Consider the following 21,939-nt stretch of genomic DNA (forward strand, 5'->3'; position numbering starts at 1 on the left):
TTTTTGAGATGGAGTCTTGCTCTGTCACCAGGCTGGAGTGCAGTGGCGTGATCTCGGCTCACTGCAGCCTCTGCCTCCTGGGTTCAGGCGATTCCCCTGCCTCAGCCTCCTGAGGAGCTGGGACTACAGGCACCTACCACCACCCCGGTCTTAATTTTTTGTATTTTAGTAGAGATGGGGTTTCACCGTGTTAACCAGGATGGCCTCGATCTACTGACCTCATGATCCACCCACCTAACCCCAAGTGCTGGGATTACAGGCGTGAGCCACCGCATCTGGCTGCCAGATAGTAAATATTTCAGGCTCTGCAGGTCATACCATCTCTGTTGTGACTACTTAGCCTTCTGTCATAGTGCAAAAGTAGCCATCAATGAGGCCAGATGCAGTGGCCAAGTTAAGAGGCTCTCTTAAAGCCAAGAGTTCAACACTAGCCTAACAAGATGGCAAGACCCTGTCTCTACAAAAACAAAAAAAAATTAGCTGGATGTGGTAGCTCACACCTGCAGTCCCAGCACATGGGAGGCTGTGGTAGGAGGATCACTTGAGCCCAGGAGTTTGAGGTTACAGTAAGCTATGATCCACTGCACTCCAGCCTAGACAAAAGCTGGAGTAAATATATATATGTAAATATATATATAATTTTTTTTTTTTTTTTTTACAATCTGACTACTTAATAGAAAGTTTGCCAACCTCTAGATCAAACTACACATTTGATAACTATTTGGTGGATATAAATTAGGGAGAAGAGAGTACAAATCAACTAAAATCCTTATTGAGAGTAACTCCAGACTCCAAAACAGAATGAATAAGACAGCAGTGTAAGAATACTATTTAGACACGTAGAGATAAATGCAGGAGAAAGTGCTAAAATAATTCAAAGTGATTCACATTATATAGTATGGGATGGAGTTAGGGAGACAAACTAGTTTTCGTTTTAAGCCTTTTTGAGAACCACTTAATTACTTAAATTCTATTCAGGAATTACTTTGATAAAGCCGAAAAATCATTTTAAATCCACTGAACAGAACTCACCAAGACCTACAGTATCTGCGCTCAAGCTCTTCTGGAGTCTGGGGTCACTGGGTTCATCTCCGGCTGCCAGGAGCCACCACGGATGCCTGCAGTCCCCTCCATCCCTGCTCCTCCTCCTGGGTCTTCACACTAGGATCCCCATTCTGGGTGGTCCCTGGGGATTATTAACCATTTTCCTTCCTCCCTCCCCTCCCCTCAGGCCAAGCAGCAGGAAGCAGCAGTGAGCAGAAGGGAATAGCCCTCGCCTTGCCCCAGCCCTTCCTCAGACCCAACTCTGCCGCTCCAATGAGGGGTCCCGGGCACTGGACAGCCATCCTCCTCTTCCCAGTCACCAGGTCCATGCTGCTGTAACTGTGCACACATTGCTGCTTCCCAGACAGCCTCAGCTAACTCAGGCCAACACTGCCCAAGAGCATACCGACACCAAAGTGCCAGTCCACTGGCCCAGTGCACACCCCCAGGACCCACCAAGCACCTCACCACCAAGCACCACTGAATGGTGGCAGGCAGATGCCCATCCCAGACACCACCCTCCTAAGACTTAGAAGCCATGTCACTTTGCTAGAGAGAACAGCCAAAGCAGAAACTGGAGGTCCCACACCAGTTTTCAATCAAGCTTTTAATGAAAAGATCATAAAATAACAGTTTCTCATCGCTGTACATTAAGACTGCACACTTCTGAATGGAGAGATCAGTCGTTGGTGAATTGCTTTTCTTTCTATGACACTGGGCAGCTGTGTAGCTGCAGTTCTGACCTGAATTTATACAAACTCTCAAGGGACATGAACTCAATGTGACGAGTGACAGCGGCGGTGGCCAGTACAGGAGTGCGATCCCGGTGTCCCTCCCCACTCCTGGGAAGGGCATAAAACAAAACATGATCCCTCTTCCAGTTCCGATTAAACAAAACAGCTATAACCCCATCCCTCCCCCCTCCCCTTCGAGGTATTTGCGAGAAATGAGCCAGTGCCCAACCTGGGCCCCCCCCAAGGTGGGGGAGGGCAGAGGGAAGCTAGTGATGGGTGGGGTAGAGAGGTTCCCCTCAGCACCTGGCCCCACGGGGCCCGCCAAGTGGAGGGTGGGAGCCCTGGGGATCCTCCCTACCCCAGTGAGGTCTGTTATGCAGCATTTTTGAGGTCAATAAATTACAGCAATAAATAGCAAGGTGAGGTAGGGGGAGGGGGTCCTGGTAGAAAGTTAAAGTGGGGTGACTGAAGCCGGGGCATCCTAGGAAGGGGGTCCTGGGCAGCCTCAGTTCCCACCGCTCATGCCCACCCCCACCCCGGCGTGGAATGTCAGACTGAGGCTCCAGTTAGGTCCCTCCCCAGCCCCTCACTCCTGGCATCTTGATTCACAGGTTCAGTAACATCTGCCCCGACGGGGTACTGGGAAATAGGAGGACCTTGGTCCCTTTAGGGGGCATGCCAGGGCTGAGAGCCCTTGTCTGCTCTAAGGCCTGGCGCCTTTGGCTTTTGTCCCCCACGCCTGGGGGGTGGACGGATGCAGCCTCCTGCTCCCTGAGCCCTGCCCTCCGGCTGCCCAGGCCTCACCCCAACTCAGGATGGCGGCAGGAGGGCAGGGGGTCAGCCTGCCCAGCGGCCCAGCCCGGATCGCACTCCTGCATGGGGTCTGAAGTCCAGTGAATACTGACAGGTTGGGGGAGTGGGTGGGCGGCCCGGCGCCCCCGAGTGGTGACGAACGGGAAACACACATGGCTGCCTGAGGTGGGGAGTCGATGAGGGTCCAGATTGCTCATTTCACAGGCTGAGGTGTATGGCTATGCTGCAAGTCTCTGAGATTCTTATTTGCTTAAAGGTTCATCTTTTCTCTTCCTTTTTTTTGCAATCCTGGAGGAGCCCTTGCTGGGGCTCGGTCCGGCGGGAGCGTGCAGTGGCGGTATTTAGACACGTAGAGATAAATGCAGGAGAAAGTGCTAAAATAATTCAAAGTGATTCACATTATATAGTATGGGATGGAGTTAGGGAGACAAACTAGTTTTCGTTTTAAGCCTTTTTGAGAACCACTTAATTACTTAAATTCTATTCAGGAATTACTTTGATAAAGCCGAAAAATCATTTTAAATCCACTGAACAGAACTCACCAAGACCTACAGTATCTGCGCTCAAGCTCTTCTGGAGTCTGGGGTCACTGGGTTCATCTCCGGCTGCCAGGAGCCACCACGGATGCCTGCAGTCCCCTCCATCCCTGCTCCTCCTCCTGGGTCTTCACACTAGGATCCCCATTCTGGGTGGTCCCTGGGGATTATTAACCATTTTCCTTCCTCCCTCCCCTCCCCTCAGGCCAAGCAGCAGGAAGCAGCAGTGAGCAGAAGGGAACAGCCCTCGCCTTGCCCCAGCCCTTCCTCAGACCCAACTCTGCCGCTCCAATGAGGGGTCCCGGGCACTGGACAGCCATCCTCCTCTTCCCAGTCACCAGGTCCATGCTGCTGTAACTGTGCACACATTGCTGCTTCCCAGACAGCCTCAGCTAACTCAGGCCAACACTGCCCAAGAGCATACCGACACCAAAGTGCCAGTCCACTGGCCCAGTGCACACCCCCAGGACCCACCAAGCACCTCACCACCAAGCACCACTGAATGGTGGCAGGCAGATGCCCATCCCAGACACCACCCTCCTAAGACTTAGAAGCCATGTCACTTTGCTAGAGAGAACAGCCAAAGCAGAAACTGGAGGTCCCACACCAGTTTTCAATCAAGCTTTTAATGAAAAGATCATAAAATAACAGTTTCTCATCGCTGTACATTAAGACTGCACACTTCTGAATGGAGAGATCAGTCGTTGGTGAATTGCTTTTCTTTCTATGACACTGGGCAGCTGTGTAGCTGCAGTTCTGACCTGAATTTATACAAACTCTCAAGGGACATGAACTCAATGTGACGAGTGACAGCGGCGGTGGCCAGTACAGGAGTGCGATCCCGGTGTCCCTCCCCACTCCTGGGAAGGGCATAAAACAAAACATGATCCCTCTTCCAGTTCCGATTAAACAAAACAGCTATAACCCCATCCCTCCCCCCTCCCCTTCGAGGTATTTGCGAGAAATGAGCCAGTGCCCAACCTGGGCCCCCCCCAAGGTGGGGGAGGGCAGAGGGAAGCTAGTGATGGGTGGGGTAGAGAGGTTCCCCTCAGCACCTGGCCCCACGGGGCCCGCCAAGTGGAGGGTGGGAGCCCTGGGGATCCTCCCTACCCCAGTGAGGTCTGTTATGCAGCATTTTTGAGGTCAATAAATTACAGCAATAAATAGCAAGGTGAGGTAGGGGGAGGGGGTCCTGGTAGAAAGTTAAAGTGGGGTGACTGAAGCCGGGGCATCCTAGGAAGGGGGTCCTGGGCAGCCTCAGTTCCCACCGCTCATGCCCACCCCCACCCCGGCGTGGAATGTCAGACTGAGGCTCCAGTTAGGTCCCTCCCCAGCCCCTCACTCCTGGCATCTTGATTCACAGGTTCAGTAACATCTGCCCCGACGGGGTACTGGGAAATAGGAGGACCTTGGTCCCTTTAGGGGGCATGCCAGGGCTGAGAGCCCTTGTCTGCTCTAAGGCCTGGCGCCTTTGGCTTTTGTCCCCCACGCCTGGGGGGTGGACGGATGCAGCCTCCTGCTCCCTGAGCCCTGCCCTCCGGCTGCCCAGGCCTCACCCCAACTCAGGATGGCGGCAGGAGGGCAGGGGGTCAGCCTGCCCAGCGGCCCAGCCCGGATCGCACTCCTGCATGGGGTCTGAAGTCCAGTGAATACTGACAGGTTGGGGGAGTGGGTGGGCGGCCCGGCGCCCCCGAGTGGTGACGAACGGGAAACACACATGGCTGCCTGAGGTGGGGAGTCGATGAGGGTCCAGATTGCTCATTTCACAGGCTGAGGTGTATGGCTATGCTGCAAGTCTCTGAGATTCTTATTTGCTTAAAGGTTCATCTTTTCTCTTCCTTTTTTTTGCAATCCTGGAGGAGCCCTTGCTGGGGCTCGGTCCGGCGGGAGCGTGCAGTGGCGGAGCCCGGCCTGCCACCCGCTCACTCGCCCTAAGTCTGAGAAATAAATACATTCATCACTGCACAAACATATTGATACAAAAACAACACTGTTAAGAGTGTTTGCACCGTCTATGTTGGTAAGGACCAGACTCAGTCAGCCCCCTCTGCTGTCTGGGGTGGGGTTAGGGGTCCCCACTCCTGGGGACCCACCAGAGTCGACTGAGCCGTGCAAAGGTCCCGGCTTTTTGGCTTGAGTGGGACCCTCACATCAACCCATCCCCGAGGGTCACGGGCAGAGCAGCAGGGGACCCAAGCCCAGACTCAGGTCCTGTGGCCAGAACTGACGCCCATCCCCGTGTAGGCTAGCTGGTCAGGACCAGCGTGGTCCGGCCAGAGGGCCTTGGGGGTTGGTCAGCACGGGCCCAAGCTCTTTGGTGCCAGCTGGGCTTGGAGGGGCCCTGGGAATGGGGACGAGGGTTCAGGTGACTCCAGGGAGGCTTCCAGTCCCTTCCCCAGTCCCAGGGCTGCCCTTCTCTGCTCGTGAACCACTCCAGGGCCAACTCAGAAGGGCTTCCAGCAGCAGGGGAGGGTTCCCTGGACTGGCCTTACAGCTGCTGAGGTCTGAAACTGTAAAAGCTTATGTAAACAATGAGATAAATATATTAGTATCTTTTTTCTGAGCCCATGGAGGTTCCATACTCATTCAAAATGTGCTTTGGTTTAAAAAATAGGCTTTGTGAATTTGGGTATGAGCTTATTTTTTTTTCTTTTTTCTTTGTTTATCCTCTCTTTCCTACATGATATCTGCTATTTTCTGATTCCTGTTTCTCCGAAACATTCAGGAATTAAGTGACGAACGCAGAGAACTGTAAGCCGCCTTGGCCTCCAATAACCCAGTTTCCTTGTGAGGCTCTTAACATCTCCACACACACACACACTCGCACACACCCAACGTGGAAATCAAAGGAAAAAGAAAACAAAGCCAAATGTTGTGTTAATCCCGCCCTGTCCCAAAAACCCTTAAAGTCTTAAATAGGAAACTAGTGTTCTGCTTTCTCATTAAAATACAGAAAAGGCTCGATACAATACTAAGGTGGGTACAATACTATGTCGCACAAACGTCGTTGAGTGAGGGGCCTCTGCTCCCAGTCCCTGAAGTTCTGCAAAGGAATCACCTACTTTCACAAGTCACCTCACAGATGCGGCTGCCCACAGCCCGGGAGGCCACGCACACGGCCAGGTGTGTGCACATTTCCCGTGCGGTACAGACTTTGTGTCACGTGGCTTAAGTGCTGATGGGGTGGGGTGGGGTCAGGGCAGCGGGGGCGCCCTGAGTAAGGGTGGAGTCCATGGGTCTCCTCCCCCCAGGTCCCCAGCCTGACTTACTGGAACCTGAGACCCAGGGTCCAGTTCTGTTTCCCACCACCAGGAGGGAAGAAGGGCCGTCTCAGGCTGGGATCACCACAGGGAGGGCTCAGCCAGGAGCCTCATCTGCCCGACTCCCTCACCCCAAACACGCCGCTCCCCACTTCGGTCCCTGAACTCAGGCTCTGTTTTTAGCTGGAGGGTCTCTAGAGGGGTGGGGGTAGGGGATGACTGTATTTTTTTGGTCTAAACTTAAAATAGAATGAAAAGAGAAAACAAAAAAAAAAAATGGTGAAGCAAGATGACGATAAAGCCTGCCGGCCCAGCCCCACAGCTCCAGCTGGCTGAAGACAGTGGGACTGAGATCAGCAACCTTGGTCTGGCCTTGAGAGCCCACTTCGGGGCCCATGGAAGTATCTAAGGCTGGCTGAGGAAGCCCAAGATGAGGGGCGAGAGGTTGGCCCCTAGACGGTGGCCGGGGGCCAGGACTGCTCAGGGAAGTGCAATCCCTGTTCCCCAGAGGGCCCTGTGGTCAGCTGTCTCAAGCTCAAACTCTTGCAGGAATGGAGGGTGGGAGTGGCAGGATGAGGGCTCACTTCTGCCTCACCCTGGCCGGGAGCTGCAAAGAACTGCCACCCTCCTCATGGCTCCCGTCAGCACCCAGTACCTGGCTCCAGGCTGGGGCCTCACACCCCTCCCCTATGCCACAAACAGAGGTTCGTGTTCCTGGGTTGCCAGGGTCCCCTCGGGGTGCATGTGGCCCAAGGCTCAAAGGGAAAACACAGGTGAGCTGCAGGCACTGGGCCACTCAGCACCCTGCTCGCTCCTGCACACGACTTCCTGGGCGCTTGTCAAGGGCTTCCACTGCCAGTCACCAACATATTGTTGTCACGAATTCAAGAGGTAGCAAAAGGTCAGAAGTCTCCACCTTGTTCAGTGAGGAAGCAGGGAAAGCGAAACGTCTGCCCATGCGTACGGCACACACCACACAGACACACACACACACACGCACACACACAAAAATGAAAACGAGTACCGACGGCCCCGGCATCGAGTCCAGCCTCCCCCCACCCCCCGGAACCCCAGACCTTCCAGTTCAAACAGTCACATAAACGTTACACTGGTTTTTCTCTTAATAAAAAACAAGTACCTCTAAACAAAGAATATTCCTTGAAAACTACAGGAAAAGCACTCTCTCCTGAGGCAGCCGAGGCAGGGCTCAGGGACCAGGGAAGCCTTTGGGCAAGAAGGGCTTCTGGGGCCTGGAGAGGTGGCGCACCAGCACCCCTGCAGCGCCAGAGCCGGGGGACGCGCAGGAGGGCCGGCGGCCCCTGTTACATTCAGTCTTCAGACCCAGGCTCAGCCCCAGAGGGGGCGGGAAGAAAATAAGCTATTGTTTGTTTTGGTTTAAAGAACAAAAATCAAAAAGAAAAACAGAGGAGCAGATCAGTAGGAATAACAGCAACACAGGCCCAGAGGGCTCTTTAGTTGTAGAGAGGTAGGCGGTGGGGTCACCCTGACTGTCCCAGCGCCAGTGAGCAGTGCCACCCTGGCTCAAGGAGGGAGGGATCTGCACCCCCAGCACCTGTTCCCTGCAGAACCAGGGCCGCACGCGCCCGCACAGACACAAGCACACACACAGACACGGCTAGCGGGGTGGGGCCTGCTCCTGACACCACCCTGGCCGTGGCCAGCGTCCCACTGCCCTCTTTCTCCAAGCCGCCTGCAGCAAAGGGACCAGGTCCCAGCGAGACCCACGTGACCCAGCCCACAGGCCCTGCGGTGGCCCCCGCGGGGAGCTGGGGGCCTGGGTGGGATGGGGAGGTAGACGGGCTGGGACCCCTGGCTTCCCTCCTCTCGGCTCTGCTTGGTACAGACTGTCGATTAAAGCTCTGGGTGTGGGCAGTGGGGGCCAGAGGGGCCACCCGGAGCCTCCACTGGACCCAGGGTCTCGCCCCTGCCGCTGCATCACCTCGCTTCTCCTTCCATGGGTTCCCGGGGAGCAAGGTGGCAGAGGGCGCCCGCGGGTCTTTGGCTTCTAGGAGGGGGAAGTGTGCATGCGCAGGTGGCTGATGAGGTTGCGCTGCTGGGTGAACTTGCCCCCGCACAGCTGGCACTCGTAAGGCTTCTCGCCCGAGTGCACACGCATGTGCTCGGTGAGGCGGTACTGGCGGGTGAAGCGCATGCCACACTCATCGCAGGCGAAGGGCTTCAGGCCCAGGTGGCTCCGCATGTGGCGCGTCATGGTGCCGCGCTGCGTGAACATCTTGCCACAGATGTTGCAGGGGAAGGGCCGCGTCAGCCAGTGCGTCTTCTCGTGCTGCCGCAGCGTGGCTGGGTCCTTGTAGGTCTTCTCGCAGACCGAACACTTGAAGGGCCGGGGCTCAGCCGCGTAGGCCGCGCTGGGCGCTGACAGGTCCTCGGCCTCCTCCTCGGCACCCCCACTGCCTGTCTCGTAGGCACCCTCTTCCTTGATGAACAGCTCTTCCTCCGTGTGAGTCTCCACGTGCGCGTTGAGCTGCTCGGAGCTGGGGAAGCCCTTGGCGCAGGGGATGCACACGTACAAGTTGTCCCCATAGGACACTGTCTCGTAGCCCTCCTGCCGGTACATGTAGTGGGCGCTGGCATGGCCGCTGCCCCCCTCGCTCCCGCTCTGCGCGCTATCTTCACTTGCATCCTTGCCGTTTTCCTCCTCCTCCTTGCAGGGGTAAGGGGGCTCCCCATAGGGCCCGCTAGGGCCAGCCCCACCAGCCAGGATACCATTGGGAACCCTGTCCCCGACCCCCTCGCCCTCCTCTCCCGGGCAGGGACCCTTGGGCCCCGCTTCTCTCCGCTCAAAGGGGGAGCCAGCCACAGGCTCCTTCTTGCCCCACTCCTTCTTCCGAGTGGAGTGCCGGAGGCTCTTCCGAGGCTGCCCGCCAGGTGCCTCCAGCAGGCTCAGGTGGTTGTCCTCAGCCCCCTCCAGATCCATGGGCTCATCGGGGGTGCCCCCCAGCTCAGAATAAGAGGCACTGTTGGCAACGGGAGGGGCAGAGGCCGCAGGGGGCGACCCATGTTGGCTGTCGCTCAGTTGGGCTGGGTCATCGGGAGTGAGGTGGGGACCTGGCGTGGCAGGAGGCAAGGGTGGGCTTTTCTTGGACAGGTCCAAGCCCAGCTCCTGCTCGCAGCCCCCACTGCTCCCGTTGGTGCTGCTGCTGCAGCCCCCCAGGCCCACCTCCCCGCCAGCTGGACAGACGGCCCGGCCCAGACCTTGCACGCTATCCTGGTTAGAGCCACCAAGAAAGAGCTCATCGTCTGAGCCTTTGGCTTGCGGGAGCTCCTGGGGGGCGTGGGCCCCCTTGCGCCCATCCACCAGCCCGTGATACCGAGCCTGGATGACGGAGGCCGTGGACAGCCGCTGGCTGCGGGGGGGTCGCCCTATGCCGGCAGCCCCCGCCCGCCCAGAGCCAAAGGGCTTGCCGGCTCGCTTGAGTTTGCGGCGGCAGAGGGCTGCCAACTCGGGCAGCTGGAGGTAGCTGGCGGCAGTGAGGAGAGTGCTGAAGTTGGGCTCGGCTGGCTGGTCACTGGGCAGCAGCTTGCCTGTGTAGATGAAGTCCAAGATCTGCTGGAACACCGTGGAGCTGACCATGTCTGTGTCCAGGTTGATGAGGTTGTCGTGCAGGACCAGGGACTTGAAGTAGATGCTGCTGGCGGCCAGGACGTTCTTGTGGGCCCGGAAGATGGAGTTCTCCACCATGATGATGACGTCACACAGGAAGCCCTTGGTCCTCTGCTGGTTCAGCTGCAGCAGGAGCTGCTTCGAGTGGCTGGGCAGCTCCATGTCGGGCCCCATGTCCCCGCGCCCTGCCCACGCGCACCACCTGTGGGCAAGAACAGGCATGCACGCGTCAGATGACTGGGACACTCGGACCAGGGCTCTGGGGCAGGGTGGGGCTCGACAAGGCAAAGTGCCTCAGAACTTACCCCACACAGGGCAGCAGCCCCTGTGGCACAGTACACGGCACATAAGCCCACAACGCCCCCTGCATGCAGGCATAGTATATGTGTCCCCTCACTGAGGACTCAAACTGAGAAGGGACAGAGGCCCCTGCCCCATTTGCACTAATAAGAAAACGGAGGTGGAGGGTGATGAGGTGACAAATAGAGAAACAGGGATTTGCATTTGGTTTCACAGCCCGGGCTACTGTCTCTACACTAAATGAAGTCGATGACACACCCTCAGGCACCAGAAGGGGACCCAAAAATGACCAGCAGATGGCTTTAAACTTAAGAAAGCAGAGACCTCCGAGAGGAGCTTGTCTTGAAAGCTGGCAGAAATCCCCCAAAACTAAATGTTCCCTTTGAAATACGGCAGGGCCCAAATCAAACTGCCAGCAGCCTCTGGTGTGCAGCCTTGGCTCTGTTGGTATGCCCCCTGAGATGCTGACCAGGCTTTGCCAGAAGTCATGTGGCTGCCTCCCAGATGCTGCAGTCGGCCTGCAGCCCCGCCTCTCCCCAAGGCCCTGGGCCACCTTGCACTCTGGGCGGGTGCCAAGTGCTGCCCCAGCCTGGGCTGCCAGGTACCAAGCAGGAAAGGCAGTCTGGGCCAAACACCTGGCACCACCTGAACCCTCCATCCTCTCTAGGAAGGGCAGCGCCATCTGGGCCTAGGAAAGTTGGCCAGCTGGCCTCCGTCACACAGACTGGCACAGGCGCTAACCGAGTTCAGTAAGCAAGAAACACACCGACGCCACTGGTCTCTGCAGGAACCCTGCCAGCCCAGGTGTATTTCTGCTTGTGCGGCAGCAAGCCATGGGGTTTCGAGAGCGGGTGCTCCTCACCACGCTTCCCATACCCACACTGAGCAGCTTCCTCTGCCATGGACCAGGCACCCCACAGTGGGAATGCAAGGGCAGCACACACGGGTGCACAGTGGGCACCAGATGGACCCCAAGGGGGAAGAGAGAAATGCTGCTCCAAGGGAAGAGGCAAGGACTGTGGCCGGCAGTGTACAGAATGACTCTGGAATGTTCTGAATGACTCAAAGCCATCCTCAGCCCTAAGCCCAACTCCCCAGTGCAAAACACAGTACCCTCAGCTCCATCCTCTCACCCCTACCAGAGCCCCTCAGAGAACGGCTCAGCAGGAGGGTTCTGGGGAAGGCATGCCAGTGTACAGGTGGCCACCTGTGCCCTGGACAGGCTCACAAGCTTCCACAGGGCAGGGGGCCAGTGGAGACAGGAACTTTCCTCACTGACTCACGGCTGCTGGACAACTGAGCAGCGGGGCCCACAGGCAGCTCTGAGCCTCACAGTTCAGGGTCCAGACTCTCAGCAGCTGAACTACTCTCAGCCGCTGCCCTCTGGGATCTACTGCCCCTCCCAGAGTGTCCAGCCCTGCCTCCCAGAGCAGAGCCTTGGAAAGGGTCCCACCCTACCCAACCTTCCCATGACAGAAACTCTCCCCAGCCCCATGCCTGCCCTTGTTTGCCAAGACAAAGGAAAACCCTAACATTCACAGGCCCCTAAGGTGCCGGAGCTCAATGTGAACATGCAAGAGCGCAACACAGCCTGGAACACCACTGGCACTCAGAGCCTAACAGCAAGAGGCAGCAAGCACCTGCAGGGGTTCTCTGCCTAGCAGCCCAGCCCACAGCAGCTCAGAAGGGTGCTCACGGGCTGAAGACTTCATGAACCAATCCTCCTCTGCTCCCTGGCCCCTCAATCCACCAGGCAGGGACAAAGAGCCCCCAAGGTGTGGCTTCCACACTGGGCCCCAGTAACCGCTTAGCTCCCAGAAAACATCAGTGCCGGCTCTGCCAGCGCCCAGACACCTGGTACCCTGAGACTGGCAAGGGGGCTGGCAGAGGGCAGTAGCCCCCAGGCTCCCTCCACACTGCCCAGTGCTGCGTGCACACAAAGGACCACGGGTCAGACAGCAATAGAGGCTGAGCTGTGGGGCTGTGCGCCACCCAGAAAGCTCCGGGGAAAGGGGCCAGTGGCGGTCCTCCCTCCCCTGCGCCTCACCGGAATGCCAAGGGCCCAGACACCATGTGAGCAGCAGCCAGCGGGGGGGGGGCCTCCTGAGCGCGTGGCCTTCCTGGGGGCGCATCAATGCCTGGTCACCTGGGGAAGAGAAGACGAACACAGTCACCCAGACAGCCATCAGCGAAGAAGAGAGGGAAGGGCGATGAAGGGAAGCACCTGGGGGTCTCTGGCTGGGGCACCAGGGGCAGCCCAGCAGGAGACTGTGGCCACAGAGCCACAGTTGTCCCTTCTGACAACCAGGAAAAGTAAAGACCAGGGAACAGGTCTAGGGAGGTCAGAGGGTGCGGTACCTCCCCCTCTAACACACACAGGAGATTATGGACACCCAGGGGTCACCTAGGCCAGGGGGCGCTGGTGGCAGACGCACAATTCCTGGCCTGTGGGTGTGGTGGCAGGAGGCCTGGGCAGGGCCCTTCCCAGGCTGGTCACATTTACATAACAAAAGGTCAAAATTGGAGCCACTTGTGCAAGGCTATTTATAAGAACCAGTCTCAACCGCTTCTGGCTCCCCTGTTCCTTCCCTTCCTGATCTACTCTTACCCCCTCCCTGCCCAGAGGGCCCAGCCCCCTAGCCAGACCACATGGCCTTCCCTCTCCAGAGGTTTCACTGCCTAAGGGCTCGCCCAAGCTGCAGGCCTGGGCTTTCAATACCGGCCCACCAAACCCTTGGGCAGCTGCCACCAGCAAAGGGCGGGCTCCCTCCCACCCCCAGAGCTCTGGGTCCTGAGGGAGGGGGGATCCTGAGGTGGTGGGTCCTTGAACCCCACACCTGCCAGCCTGGGCCCCCATGGAACAGAGCCGGGGTCAGGGAGGGGGGCGTGCAGTGGCCCGTCTGCGTTTCCCCTTCCCCCACTCCACCCCCAGGGCCAGGGAGGCTCAGCAGGTCCCTCAGGAATGTGACCAGACCCGGGGTGCCGGCCCAGGGTTGGGAGGCCTAGGCTGAAGCCGGCCAGGGGTGCCGGCCCAGGGTTGGGAGGCCTAGGCTGAAGCCGGCCAGCTGTCTCTCCAGCCCCTAGTGCAGCTCCCCTCTGGGTGGGGGGTGTGAGGGGAGGGGTGCATGGCTGGTCCAGGACCCCACCAAAGGCCCAGAGGGCAGCAGAACCAGCTCTGTTGGCAGGAAGCCCAAGGGCGTCGGTAGTTAGCGAGGGTTGGACCTGGTGGGCTAACGCTGGGCTGAGGCCAGTCAGGCAGGGGCCACTGAAACACTGGCGGGAGCAGTCAGAAAACTGGGTAGAGGGTCTCGGTGGCACACTGGAGACAATCAGACACCATCATCCAGCCCTGTGCCACTTTACCTGCTCCCCAACCACTGCCCCTCAGGACCCAGTCAACCAGAGCCCTGCTGGGCAGAGCGTCTGCCAAACTCCGCAACCAGGGGTCACCTGACTTTGCCAGAGGCCAGGCCAGCTACTGGATGCCGCGCAGGGAGTGGGTGGTAGAACAGGACTGGGGGGCACCTGAGTGCCATGGGGGAGGGAACACCCTCCATCAGTGCCCACTGCCTGGCCCTGACAGGCACTTCACAAGCCCAGGCTAGGACTAGGTCTCTCCACCAAGGAAGGATGGCCCCAGGCTGGGTCAGCTGTCACACAGAACAGGGCAGGGCTCCTCCCTGCGCCCTCCACTTGAGGCAAGGGTGTCAGAGCCACCTGCAGCAAGTTCACAGCAAGCACAATGCCACCATGCCTGCCATCTACACCAGCTGGGCTGAGTCTGGGCCACATCTAGGCCACCACTGTGTCTGCAAGCAGCAATGCAGCCTCACCCCATGGAGGGGTGGGGGGTGGCACACGCCATTCTGCTGCAAAACCCCTACTAAGCACTGCTCTTTCCTTCTCAGTCACAGAGCTCTGCCCTACCCGCTCACCGCTGGGCATGAAACAGCAAGCGCCTACCCTGGAGGACCCCGCCTGGGGAGTGCCAGGTAACTAGAAACACAGCTCTGGGCGCTGGCCCGGATGCTGGTGCCCAGCCCTGGCAGCAGCTGACTGCAGGCTGCGATGAGGATGCCGCCTGGCACCCAGCAGCCCCTGGCAGCAGGCCCGGGCAGCAGGCCTATCAGCCCCAAGGCTAGCACGCCCAGTCCTGGCCTACTGCCCGGCCAGAACGCTAGCTCCCAGGACACCCAGGATCCGGGGCAGTGGGGCAGCAGGCCTGGGCTATCGGGGCCAGCTGGGCATTCGCCTAAGGCTGTGACCCGTCGCCTCCCTGGGACAGAGCCTTCAGGGGTCCAGGGGAGAGGCAAGAAGGGTAGCACAGAAACTATCTCCCCAGTTAGGATCCCTCAGCTTCAGGATCCCCCCTGTAGATGGACTGGCCCCAGCTGGGAAGGGCAAGAACCCCAGCAGCTGGAGGGAGGGCCAGCTCTCTCTGGGGAACCCAGAAGGTCTGCAGGAAGGAACACAAAGCCTCTGGGTTACCTTCCCAGGCCTTCTGTTAGAGCAGACGCACGGCCCTGTTTACGGAACTGTCAACACGTAACTGCTCTCCTTTCCTTCCCCTCCCAGTGCCTGCCACTAAAAAGCCAGAAAGCCATGTCCCCGAACACTGAGGGCAGGCCCAGGGCCCAGGCAGGCGCTAGGGGGCTGGAACACGCCAGCCTCTCAAGCCACTGGTGGCACATGCCCAAGCCCTGCAGAGCTGGACCAGCCACAGCAGCCCCACCCCCGCTCTGTTCACCCTCAAGGAACTTACAGTAAGGCAGCCCAAGGCCCAGTCAGAGCCTACCCGGTCCAGCAAGTCCATTCTGTGGCAATAAAAACCTTGGGGACACACATATCCAACTGCTAAATAAGATTATCTGTGGGACTGGGATTATAAAAAAAACCATGGTATCTGCATGTTATGTTCATTTCTGTAATACTCAACATTTTTAAAAAGTATTACTTTTTTTTTTTTTTTCTGAGATGGAGTCTCATTCTGTCCCCCAGGCTGGAGTGCAGTGGCGTGATGTTGGCTCACTGCAAGCTCCGCCTTCTGGGTTCATGCCATTCTCCCAAGTAGCTGGGACTACAGGCGCCTGCCACCACGTCCGGCTAATTTTTTGTATTTTTAGTAGAGACGGGGTTTCCCCGTGTTAGTCAGGGTGGTCTCGATCTTCTGACCTCGTTATCAGTCCACCTCGGCCTCCCCAAGTGTTGGGATTACAGGTATGAGCCACCGCGCCCGGCCAAAAATACAAAGGGCAGAAATGATGCAGAGACATGGATGAACCTCACAGTCATGGCATTGAGTGCAAGAAGCCTTTTGCGCGAGTACAGACTGCATGACTCCATTTACATTAAGTTCTAGAATAGGCAAAACGGACTGAGGGTAAAAACCACAGCAGGAGGGACAGGTGAGGACTGCCCAGGATGGGGCGAGGGACAAATGCCCACCACTGCCTGGCCCTGACAGGACTATCCAGGATGGGGCATGAGGAACTCTTTGGGGTGAGGGCAGCTCTCTATCTTGCTGGGAGTCTGGGTTAAGGTAAATGAAAATACAATTTTAGGCACTTAATTGCATGTAAACTGTACTTCCAATGAAACCTCCAGACAGAGGCTTTCACAGGACATTCCCAGCTCAGAAGCTCAGCAACCCTGAGCTTCTGTTCCCTCCTGGAAACACCACCAACCCTGTTCCCTCCTGGAAACACCACCAGCTAACATTTACTGGGCACTGTTGTATGCCCTACCATGTGCTGTGTCACTGGACCCTCAGGGCCACCCAGGAGCCTGTGTGTTCTGTCCATGTGATGAGGTGGGACCCTCTCATCTTCACACAGCACAGCTGAGCCTCAAACCCAGCACTCACCCCAACCTCTCACCTCCCCACGAGGTAGGAAAACCTGGGGCTGAAAGTGTGGAGGGACATGTCATCTGCAGCCCTGGGCACAGGACACCCCCTTCTCACTAATGATTTCCAGACCACCCAGGTGATTAGTTCTCAATTTTCCAACTGGCACAGAGACCAAGGGCGATGGGGAAACAACTTGGAAGGGCAAAGATGCCACAGCGGGAACAGGTTCCTGTCCCTCCCAGCTGCTCCCCAGCTGGGTGGCCCTCAGAGCATCTCCAGAGGGCAGTCAAAAGCCTCAGGCCAAGACCACCCTGCACTCTGGATCCCTCTACTCACTCCCCAAATGCAGACCAGCCAAATAGCCAATGGGGATGGCAGAGGGCAGGGCACTGTGCACCCCTCACTGCCTCCTGACACTCGAAGCAGCCCCCCATTGGGGGACCCACTAGTCCATGATCCTATGCGAGGTCAGGCCACACCTGCCCGCGTGTAGAGCCTCTGGTCAGTCCACGTGGCTGCAGGGGCCCATGGGGAGGCTGGAACAGGGTCACCTCAAGGCCTTTTTTCTAAGCACCCAGTAAAAGGCAGGAGACTGTCCTCTGGTCAGCATCTTTCAAAGGCCAGAAGAGAGGAGGTTTTCAGATAAAAGTGATCCCTGCGGAGGCAGAAAGCAGAGAACTCCAGCCCCCAATCTGAGAGGCACTGCCCCAACCCAGCCTGGACACCCACCTTGCCTAGAGCCTTAGCCTCCAAGAAGCCAGGCAATCAGAATCGCTCCAGGTGCTGGGCCCCCACATGGCTCCTTCTGGAGGCCCTGCCTCTAGGAGACAGGAACACATCTCACGCCCACCTCCAGGCCCACAAGTGGGGGTCAAACTCAGGGTGTGGTCTCAGCTACACGATACCCGCCTTCAGTGTCTGGCTCCTACACGCAGAACGTGCCCTCCTGGAGGCCAGCACGGGCACCCAGACTGAAACTTCTGGCTCACACCCAGCCAGGAGGGAGGCCTGGGGGAGAAGGGTGAAGACCAGGAAAGGGCGCCGCCCCAAGCAGGCCACCCCGCCTAGCCCTCCTAGGATCCTTCTCATCCACCTTCCTCCCCGGAAGCCATCCCTAACTTCCCCAGAAAGGGGCTTCCTGCATGAGGCCTGGAGCTATACTGGAGGACTGAGAAGCTCCCTCCAGCCCACCCCCAAGGACCAGCACCTTAACCACCTCCCAGCCTAAACAAAAGTAACAGTGAAATGGGAACCCTCCAGCTGACGCCAAGACAGCTGAGAGTGAGCAGGGCCGCCCACGGCCCGCCCAAGCTCCACTGTCAGGTGGGAGGGACAAGCATGCCAGGCTGAGAAGCCATGCTGGGCAGGGCAGGGCCACCAGGCAACTTCCACATCCCAGAGGTCTAAGTACATCTGACCAGGATCAGAGAGAGCCCCACACTTGCTGCCACTCCTCCCAAACTTAAGTCTAAGGTCAGATCGGCCCTGGTCCCAGACCAACCCCCAACTATAGTCACCTCATAACTTCAGGTGTGGCTGGGACAGATGCAGCTGCAAGGGGTGGCCCTGTGTGAGCTCAGCCTCTTCCCAGGGGCCCCTAAGCCATGGGAGAGACTGGAGGGCACAAGGCAGCCAGGCAGGAGGCAGCCAGGATCTAGAAGCACCCCAAGGCCCAGCCCCTGGACAGACCAACCAACCCTGCACAGTCACAAGCCCAGGACTTTGTTCATCCTATCCCTATGGCCTGGAGTCCTCCCTGAGGAAGACTTGGTAAACAAGAGATAGCTCCAAGGGGCCAAGGCTGCACCTCACCCACCGCCACAGCCCTGTATGAGATGGTAGCCCATGTGTGGGCAGGTCTGATCTCCTCAATCTTCCCACAGGCCCATTGAGCGGGCGTTATCTCTGCAGTTTCAGATAAGAAATTAAAGGTTCTTGGGGGTTAAGCAACTTGCCCAGGGTCACAAGAGCATGTAGGTAGCAAAGTGAGGACTCAAAGCCTGACTCCAGAGCTGTAGTCTGACGACCCCACCCTAATGCAGGCAGGGCCAGGGATGCCACTCACACAGGGTTTCCAACTGCCAAGCTGCTTGGGGGAGTCACAGGAGGCACTGCCCTCCATGCACTGGTGTGCCAGGAGGAGGGACTCAGTCTGCACCTCCAGCCTCACTCCCCCACCCCTCCACCCCCCAGCACCGCCTGCATATCCACAGCAGGGCCTCACCTGGGTGCATTCTCCCAAACTCACTGTGAGGGCATGGGGTCTGCCCAGCTCCTTCATCAGAAGTGACAAGGTGGGGCCCCAATCATGCAGCCTGCTTTGGAGGCCCAGGTGGAGCTTGCTGCTCCTCTGGGAACACCCCCACCCTCCATGACCTCCTTCTCTGTCCCTCCAGGCATGGGCTGGTGGTGGGTGGGGCTCACTGCTCTGGGCAAGCCCAGCCATGCAATCCAGCCTAGACCTGGATGCCGGCCAGCAGCTCCTGGCACTTCTCCCAGACCATCCTCCTGGAAAGCAACAGGCTCCACAAATGCCAGGAGCCCAGCTCTCTCCAATGCAGCTTCTACAAAATAAACACTCGGGTTCCACTCAACACACTGGTGATGCACCAATTGGGACCTGAGGCTGGCCTCCTCCTTCTCTGCTCCTCAGGCCAGCCCTGTGGCCTAGAGTGAGGAAGGTAGCATCCACCCCAGCCCAGTGACTTTCCCAAGCCTGTTCTGAAATGCCCACGGGTCCTACTGACAACCTCGTGCTGCCCACAGCAGGGCCGAGCCCTGCATGGTCTGAGCCACCCGCCCATGTGTACTGTCCCTTCTGAGAGGTGAGGAAGCACAGGCTAACACTCCAGCACAAGGAAAAGGCTAGAATGGGCTGCTGAGAGCTGGACCGAAGATGCCTCCAAACTGTACTTCCCCAGAAGCTACAGCCTTGGTCCCCTCGCTCTCATCACTTCCGGGTTTGGAGCCAGCAAGGAGTGAGGCCAGGAAGACCTTGGAGGCCTGCAGCTGATTTCCCCTGCTAGGGCTGGCACCAAGGAGGCCCTGGGGCCCTGGCACCATCTGGCTGAGAGTTCTGAGACAGGATATTGGAGAGAGGCAGGGGAACACTGCTTTAAGAAGCAGAATAGGCCGGGCGCGGTGGCTCAAGCCTGTAATCCCAGCTCTTTGGGAGGCCGAGACGGGCGGATCACGAGGTCAGGAGATCGAGACCATCCTGGCTACAATGGTGAAACCCCGTCTCTACTAAAAAAAAAAAAATACAAAAAACTAGCCGGGCGAGGTGGTGGGCACCTGTAGTCCCAGCTACTCGGGAGGCTGAGGCAGGAGAATGGTGTAAACCCGGGAGGCAGAGCTTGCAGTGAGCTGAGATCCGGCCACTCCACTCCAGCCTGGGCAACAGAGCGAGACTCCGTCTCAAAAAAAAAAAAAAAAAAAAAGCAGCAGCACAATAACAGCTAGGCACGGTCTGTAATCTCAGCACTTTGGGAGGCTGAGGCGGGCGGATCATGAGGTCAGGAGATCAAGACCATCCTGGCTAACACTGTGAAACCCCATCTCTACTAAAAATACAAAAAATTAGCCAGGTGTGGTGGCACGCACCTGTAGTCCCAGCTACTCCGGAGGCTGAGGCAGGAGAATTGCTTGAACCTGGGAGGCGGAGCTTGCAGTGAGCCTAGATCGCACCACCGCACTCCAGCCTGGGTGACAGAGTCAGACTCTGTCTCAAAAAAAAGAAGCAGAATAACAATTTAAGATTGTGATAGTTACTACGAATGCTGTGCTCACCTCCAAACTCCATCCCAACACCACCCTGCCTCCCAAGAGGGACCTGAGTGTGGGGGTAAAAAGCTCGCTGGCAGCCACAGAGCAGGAGCCCATGCAAGACCACTCGAGGATGTGCAGCTGCTGTTCCTAGTAGGTGAGGAAAAGGCAGGAATCTGGCAGCCACGTATGTCAAGAGGCAAAACGGGCCCTGTGCTGGTTTCTGCAGTCCTCTCCAGCCCGCTTCCCTGCTCTTTTTGCTCATTGGCCATGACCCAAGAAACAGCAGCAGCACCACCAGGGATCTTGTTAGAAATGCAGACGCTCAGGCTCCATCCAGCTCTAACCACCAGAACCCTGGGGGCTCAAACACACAGTCAAGTCTGAGAAGGGCTAGGTTAGAAGCTTTTTTTCCTTCTTTTGTTTTTACCTGGACACCACTGATTGGAAAGCTCTCCATGGCCTGAAAGCCAAGTACTCTGCAAGGAGTAAATGCTTAAGGGATGGGCATCAAGTGGAAGGAGAAGGCCCCCAAAACGAAGACACATGTCCCATGTACACAAGCTCACAGGCTGGTGAATACAAACGGTAGACCTAGAATGTGCCACACCAAGGCTAAGCTTGTTACCACAGGTACCAGAATGGTGACCATGCCAGAGGGTTCCACAAACTCTGATCAGAGAAGCAGGCATGAGTGGCAGACAGAGAACACAGCTCTGTGTGGCAGGGAAGGAGGACAAGCAATGGCAGCACAGCAGACCATAGGTGGAAATTCTACATGCAAGGCACTAAATGGGCGAGGAAAGCCTGGGCCGCCCAGGTGGAAGGCACTATCACGATCATCTCTCTCACCCCAGGGACACCTTAAAACGAGGTAACTGAGCCCCAAAGGGAAGCACCCAGCACAGCTGAGTCACAGAGCTGCAGCCATCCAGCCCACGGCTCCAGGAGAGACTCTCCAACTTCACAATTTCAAAATCAACCCTAGCAGCTAACAATTTCTTAATGCCAAGTAAAGACTAGAATTAGAAACAAACAGAAACCCTATCATCTTCTACCATCATTACTTCATAAAAGAAAACATTTCAATGATTGAAGAGCAGGAAGAACTACTGGCAGTCCTGCACTTATGCAGTTCTCCAGGCCTGGCAAAAGCTCGACAACTGGCATTAAGGAGCCGCTGCACTGTCTGTACACAATACCGCCTGACCCCCTGGGCTGGGACAAGAATGAGACGACATGCTAAAAGCGAATCCAAAATAACAAAAACACAAAAATTCAACAACAGACACTAAAGATGGGATTTTGATTAGCCAAACAAAGGCTAAAATAGTATCTCCCAGGGACGAAAGGGAAACGGGGATGTTTTTAAACAAGAACAGGACTGTTCCAGAAAGAATAAGAACGTCAAAGCCTATCAGGAAAAAGGTAACACCAAATGTTGGAAAGGCAATAAGGCAACCAGAAGTCTCACATGCTTTATAATTTTTTATTTTCTTGAGAGAGAGTCTTGTTCTGTCACCCAGGCTGGAGTGCAGTGGCAAGATCTCGGCTCACTGCAATCTCCGCCTCCCGGGTTCAAGCAATTCTCCTGCCTCAGCCTCCCAAGTAGCTGGGATTACAGAGAAGTGCAGTGCGCCATCACACCCAGATAACTTTTGTATTTTTCATAGAGATGGCATTTCACCATATTGGCCAGGCTGGTCTCCAACTCCTGGCCTCAAGTGATCTGCCCACCTCAGCCTCCCCAAGTACTGGGATTATAGGCATGAGTCACTGCACCTGGCCAGAAAACTCACATGGTTTAGAAAACCCTTGGATGGTACAATCTAAAGCTGTGGGCCCAAGGCCCAGGGTGGTGGCCCACGCCTATAATCTCAGCACTTTGGGAGGCCAAGGTGGGTGGATCGCCTGAGGTCAGGAGTCTGAGACTAGCCTAGCAAACATGGTGAAACCCCGTCTCTACTAAAAATACAAAAATTAGTCGGGCGTG

At 57.0% G+C, this 21,939-nt stretch overlaps 2 protein-coding genes across 2 annotated transcripts in view; both read right to left on the minus strand.

Annotated features, from left to right (window-relative positions):
* The window catches only part of TMEM191C (transmembrane protein 191C), a 42,154-nt gene extending 35,892 nt beyond the window's left edge, over positions 1–6,262 (minus strand). Inside the window, exon 1 of the mRNA XM_011987360.1 lies at positions 6,190–6,262. Coding sequence (XP_011842750.1) covers positions 6,190–6,262 — 73 coding nt within the window. The remainder of the gene's footprint in view (positions 1–6,189) is intronic.
* Positions 3,738–21,939, minus strand: part of HIC2 (hypermethylated in cancer 2) — a 32,562-nt gene continuing 14,360 nt past the window's right edge. Inside the window, exons 2-3 of the mRNA XM_011987339.1 lie at positions 12,381–12,479; positions 3,738–10,235 (exon numbers count right to left, since the gene is read on the minus strand). Coding sequence (XP_011842729.1) covers positions 8,414–10,235; positions 12,381–12,406 — 1,848 coding nt within the window. The 5' untranslated portion in view covers positions 12,407–12,479 and the 3' untranslated portion in view covers positions 3,738–8,413. The remainder of the gene's footprint in view (positions 10,236–12,380; positions 12,480–21,939) is intronic.

This window comes from Mandrillus leucophaeus, unplaced genomic scaffold (assembly GCF_000951045.1).
Source record: "Mandrillus leucophaeus isolate KB7577 unplaced genomic scaffold, Mleu.le_1.0 Scaffold308, whole genome shotgun sequence".
Classification (NCBI taxonomy): Eukaryota; Metazoa; Chordata; class Mammalia; order Primates; family Cercopithecidae; genus Mandrillus; species Mandrillus leucophaeus.